The sequence below is a fragment of the Otolemur garnettii genome, unplaced genomic scaffold (assembly GCF_000181295.1).
Source record: "Otolemur garnettii isolate 467f Iridium unplaced genomic scaffold, OtoGar3 scaffold00084, whole genome shotgun sequence".
NCBI lineage: Eukaryota > Metazoa > Chordata > Mammalia > Primates > Galagidae > Otolemur > Otolemur garnettii.
Window position 1 is genome coordinate 3,903,264 of NW_003852479.1, and position 6,014 is coordinate 3,909,277.

At 39.1% G+C, this 6,014-nt stretch overlaps 1 protein-coding gene across 1 annotated transcript in view; it reads right to left on the reverse strand.

The window, feature by feature from the left end:
* Positions 1-6,014, reverse strand: part of BCHE (butyrylcholinesterase) — a 60,047-nt gene that overhangs the window by 49,032 nt on the left and 5,001 nt on the right. The window contains exon 2 of the mRNA XM_003794643.2: positions 3,241-4,762. Within this exon, the coding sequence (XP_003794691.1) occupies positions 3,241-4,754 (1,514 nt within the window). The 5' untranslated portion in view covers positions 4,755-4,762. The remainder of the gene's footprint in view (positions 1-3,240; positions 4,763-6,014) is intronic.

Genomic DNA, 6,014 nt, shown 5'->3' on the forward strand with positions numbered 1-6,014 from the left:
CCCCTTCCTCTCTCCCTCCCCCCTCCCCATATTCTTAGGGTGTTATTAGGTTATAGCTTTCATATAAAAGGTATGAATTAGTTTCATAATAGGGGTGTGTACATTGGATACTTTTCCCTCCATTCTTGTGATACTTTGCTCAGAAGAACATTTTCCAGTTCCATCCATGACATTTTACGTACTTAATGCACTATCTTGGGGCTCTGGGGAAGTAGACAGAGGAGACTTTCTCAGCCTGGACATTATTAACCTTTTGGAAGGAATTAGTATTTGTTGTGGAGTGCTGTTCTGTAATTTTAGCAGTTTAGAAGCATCCAACTTCCACTCCCAATCACAAAGGGCTCCAGATATTGTTAAATATCCCCCGGGGTAGAATAAAGGGGCCTGCAGTGAAAATCAGCACCTTTGAAAGCCAAAGAAATGGAACATCCATAATACAGAGGCAGATGGATTTCCAAACACGACGGTTAGATACATTGTCTCTGCTGGAGTCCCCTTGGCCACTCAGTGTCTCGACATTTATTTATACATATACTTTGAAAGTAGACAATGAGTGCCAAGCATTATCATTACGTTCACCATCGAGTCTGCTCTTAGTACATATTATTGTACTGTATTATTATTTCCACTGAACTGTGAAAATGTGGACTATCAAGAAAGTCACTTACAAATACAAGTGACTTCTTGTTCCAGCTACACGAGCTTACAAAGTCTACTTCCACCCTTTGTGGTTTATAATCTCTATTACATACAGCTAGCATTGTAATTAAAATGTCAGCCTTCATCTCTTTTTCATTATAATACATTATTTATAGAAGAAGTACTAGATTAGGATTCAATCATTTATTCTATTCAGTGTCCAAAGCTCTGTGTGTGCCATAAAGAAGACATTTAGAACATCTCACCTCAGTGCTCCCCATGGTGACATGAGAAAACACTTTATAAATTCCTTAGTGAATTCAACATGCAAAAGATGGAACCCTTTGGAAATTTCAGGCATCAACGATTTTAGTAAATATGTATGTTTAATTATTTACAATCTCCAGAATTTTAAGAAGGAATTAAAACCATGCAAATCATTCTGTATGGATTTAGTTTCCAGGGAGAGAACAGAATGCGACAGAAGTAATTCTAATGGTGCTCTAAAACTGTGATGGTCCTTGTTTTCTGGAGCAGAAGTTTAGGCTGATGTTGAGAAAGCGTATTGGACAATTAAATTCATGAACTATCCTAGAAAAGGTTCATAATAACTCCTTGCTGACTATCACTACATCTTCCAGGTACTCTGCTTGGGAAGCTATCACTGATGCTGGCACTCAGTCCATCCCAGCAATTCTGGAACTCACCCCATCCAGCAATTCTGGAACTTCTTTTCTGGAATGGCTGTCAGAGCTGTCATCCTATGATGTCTGATAATTAAGTTCACGAATTCACTGTACCTCATTGCTAAATATATATGTGTGTGTATGTATATATATATTTAACTATATATACCATGGAACATTATTCAACTATGGTCACTTTCAAAGCAGTCCTTTTGGCCATATGGTGGCTGTAGTGATGTTCAGCAATGGGGTATGTGGCACTTTTTCTAGGATGAGTTCATGGAATTAATTTTCAACCTCATAAACTATTTCATAGCTACATATAGTAACCCACATATCTAAAACAAACAATAAACTTACAGTTTTTGCTCACACCCTTTTGCCAACTCTCATTGAATCATTAGCCAAATATCTGTGAAGCCCCATAAACACTCACTTTAGTACTTTAACAAATAGAACAACAAAATGACAGTTTCTGTTTCTAGAACTTGTTTAGTTGAGGAGGGTAAGCTTACAATGACATTTAGGATATAGACAAGTTACCATAAATAGCTTCCAAGAGAGTGAAAGAGGTTTGAAGAAGTTGCAACTCTGGGGATGAGACATGTAAAAAAATAGGATGACGCCGTTAAAGCGGGGAGGGGTAGGTGTTCTAAACAGGACACATCCCAGGACAAAGCACTCCGGTGCAGTTAAGATCGGAACCTTTGTCATTAATGAGATAACCGGCTCACCCAGAAGTCAGGTGCTATTGGAGAATGTGGGCTGCAGCAAGACTTTATATAGAAGACCCATACTGTTAGGTGGAAGAATCCAAACTTTATACACAGTAGATAAGCACCAAACAACATTAATAAAAATTACATCTTACAACTGATATTGTAAAAATATATATACAGTAACATAAGGGCACAAGGAATTCCAAAAGGGGGGTAGCAAAGGAAACCAAAAAGCAACATCACCATCAGCATTTTGTTTAATTATAAAAGGCAGAATGAGAGACGAATTACTGCATCAATCAATGCGATTGATATAAGCAATCCTTTAAAAAATAAATTTATGAATTTCTCTACTTTTTATTATTTCATTGGCACAGATTATTCTGAGGCATTAAAAACTATTTTTTGAGTTACAAATATAGTTAAAAAAAAGAATTTTATTTCCTATAGATGTATGCATACATTAAGAAAATATATTCCAAATGTCTATTTTCTTCTGACTCTTGAGGGCATATTTTCACAATATTTATAACATATGATGGAAAATATGTGTTTTATAATGTTTATGATGATCTAATGCCAGCGTGAGACTGCTCGAGCGACAGCAGCTCAACTAAACAGGAGAGCCTTCCTTTCTCCGGCCAAACACAAGTAATCTGAGCTCTCTAAACAAACCTATTAGGAAAAAAAATGATAAGATGGCAAATGCGCGTTTGGTAATCTGAGGGCCCATGGCATCATCATCAGGCCTTTTCATTTTCCTAAGCTGAGAAGTATTTTTTCTGCCCAGGGACCACTGCACCAAGCTTCAGAGCTGGAGAAGAAATATTCTACTCTCCCCTAAATCCGTGACCACTCTACGCTTGTAGGTTAAACAAGGCTGTCCCAATCCCTGCAGTTTTGGAGATAAGCATCTATTCCCATTCAGACCTTGGTTAACAAAGTTAAGTATTTTGAAATATTTAAAAGATGAAATAAGAAAATTTGTGTCATGAAAGTTTTATGGTAATAATTTCTCTGAAGCACCAGGTGCTGAAATTGACTTCATAATAAAAAACAAAGCCAGCTTAGGTACACAGAGAATAAATAATTAAAACTTTGCTGTGCCTTTTTAAAAAGTCTACGTTGGAGACCACATAAAGCTAAGCAAGACCAAACAAACAAATCAGAGAACAATTACAAAAATCAGCACTCACCCATACTTTGCAAAATTTGCCCAGCGTTTCATTATAGATCTACTCAAAAGGTCTTCTGCTTTGGTGTAATTAGCCCTTCTGTCCAGAGGCAAACCAAAGACGAATTCAATTTCATAGCCATGCATCACCCCCATCCATTCTGGCCAAGGAAGTTTGGAGGATCGATGTTCAAAATAGTAGAAAAAGGCATTATTTCCCAATTCTGAAAACTTCTTGGTGAACTCCAAAGCAGGGCATATCATATTGTAATCTCCAAAAACATCGTCTAAGGCGTCCCGGTAGTTTTCTGGTCTCTGATCATCTAACCAGTCTGTGTAATGAAAAAAAATAGACTCCTTTCCAAATTCACTCACTCTTGGGAAAAACAGTTTTAAACCTTCTTGAAATTCTTTCCTGGTTATGATACTGTCGTTATCTTTGCTGAAACCAGGAGCGCCATAGACCAGAAAAGCTGTCCCTTCATCTTGGTTTACACCCGCCAAAATCTGGGTCTTTTTGAGTTGTCCGAGTTGAAGGAGTGTAGCTGGTGTGTCAGTGAGAAAATCGCCATCCACAACCGGACCAAAGTTGACCGACAAGGGGGAGTAAGGGACAACAGATTCTTCATTCAGAAGAATTTCTTGGGGAGCTTTACTTCGAAGACACTTTATTATCTCAGTCTCATTCTCTCTAGAGCAACCCGTTAATTTAGCTAAGGTTAGTGTTCTGTTCCTAGCTTCATGAAGAGGCGTCACCGCCCATGCGGCGTTGCAGGATCCACTTTGCAGAATGGCTCTGGTGAACAACGGGTGGCTTTTTGGAGACAGCAAATGAAAGCTAACTGAAGCTGCCCCTGCACTTTCTCCAAAGATAGTCACACTTTTCGGATTTCCTCCAAAGGCTGCTATATTTTTTTGGACCCAATGAAGTGCCAACTGTTGATCAAATAAACCCATGTTCCCTGGTGCCTCAGGATTTCCTGGTAAAGCTAAGAATCCTAGGGCACCCACTCTATAATTCATTGAAACGACGATAACTCTTTCAACACGAGCTAGAAATTTGCCATTGTAAACAGGTAAAGAGGATGTCCCAGATTGAAACCCACCACCGTAAATCCAGACCATTACGGTGGCGTTTTGGGGTTTAGGCACTGGACTCCAGACGTTCAAATATAAACAGTCTTCACTGAGGTCAGTATTCGGGTTCCACATCTCAGACCCAGGAAAGCCTGGAAAGGTCCGGTCTATGATTTGAAAGCAAGAATTCGCATATTTTGTGGCGTTCCAAACATCAGACCACTTGGTCAGGGATTGTGGCTTTTTGAATCGCAGTCTACCGAGAGGAGGCTGGGCATAGGGAATCCCAAGAAAGGCTGTTACCAGGCCACCCAGAACTGGCAAGCTCATCCCTCGAACTTTTCCATTTTTAGTTGTAATTATGATGTCATCCTCATGTTGAGATCTCCCAACAAGCAGGCAGAGCAGAAGACAGGACAGGAGAAATCTGATGGGTGTGACGGGGTCCTGGCCATGCATACTGATTCCTGAAAGAGAGGTAAGTAGGAAGTTTGATCAGCCGCTTGTACGTAGGCTCATACTTTATTGATGATAATGAACTAAAAGGTGGTAGTTATTTTGAATACTAAAAATTAGAAAAACAAATAAATTCACCACTGGTAGAAAGGCCCATGTAGAAAAAAATAGAAAACAGTTGAAGAAATTTCAGTTTCCAACTTGGAAGAGAGATAAGTGACCTGGAAAGCAGGAAATCGTTCCTTGTGGAACAATTTATCATCCAATACCTGTAAAGAAGAACTCGTAGTTTAAAGAAAAAGTGCAAACTAACAAGAACACTGCCACTCTAAAAAGCAAGACCTGGAATAAATACCAGTTTCTTTAAAATGTACCATCCACGAGGGGCAGCTCTCCCTGAATTGCGATGACACTGGGGAGAATCTGTAACTGGTCTGTGTAGGAGATAATCGTGGCTTAACACTTTTCTGCATTCTGAGTGTAGTCAGGGCGTATCTGTGGCAGTGATTTGTTAACTGATTAAAGTGGACGCAGCTAGTGACCATAAATGTGTCCGCATGGTCAGAGGTACTTTTACTTTTATAGGGACGAAACGACTGAAATTTCAGGCTCATAGCTGAGAAACTGGATACAAGTGGAGGAACCAAAAGTAAGTTGTTTAAGGTATAAAATCAAAAGTGTTTGCTATTTTTATTAAATAATATTTATTTGATAACATAAACAGGCGATTAGGGGACATCAAGGTTTTATTAAAAATTCATATGCAGATCTGAGTTTCATTTAAAATAATAAACTAATTTTAATAGGATCCTGGAACTCCATGACAAAGAGGGACAAAATGTAATGCTATTTATTTATTTATTTGAGACAGAGTCTCACTATGTTGTCCTCAGTAGAGTGCTATGGCATCACAGCTCCCAGCAAACTCAAACTCTTGGGCTTAAGCTATTCCCTTGCCTCAGCCTCCCAAGTAGCTGGGACTACTGGCACCTGCCATAAGGCCTGGCTATTTTTTGCACGTGTCATTGTTGTTTGTCAGGCATGGGCTGGATTTGAACCTGCCAGCTCCGGTGCATGTGGCTGGTGCCCTACCCACTGAGCAACTGGTGCCAAGCCAATGTGCAAGTCATTTAAAAGAACTAACATCTTCATATACCGGGAAGAAACGCAATTAAAATAGATACAAATACTGATTTTCATCCACATAAAAATAGCAAAGGTCCATAAATATCCAAAATCATTCCATTATTGTCTTTTCAGATG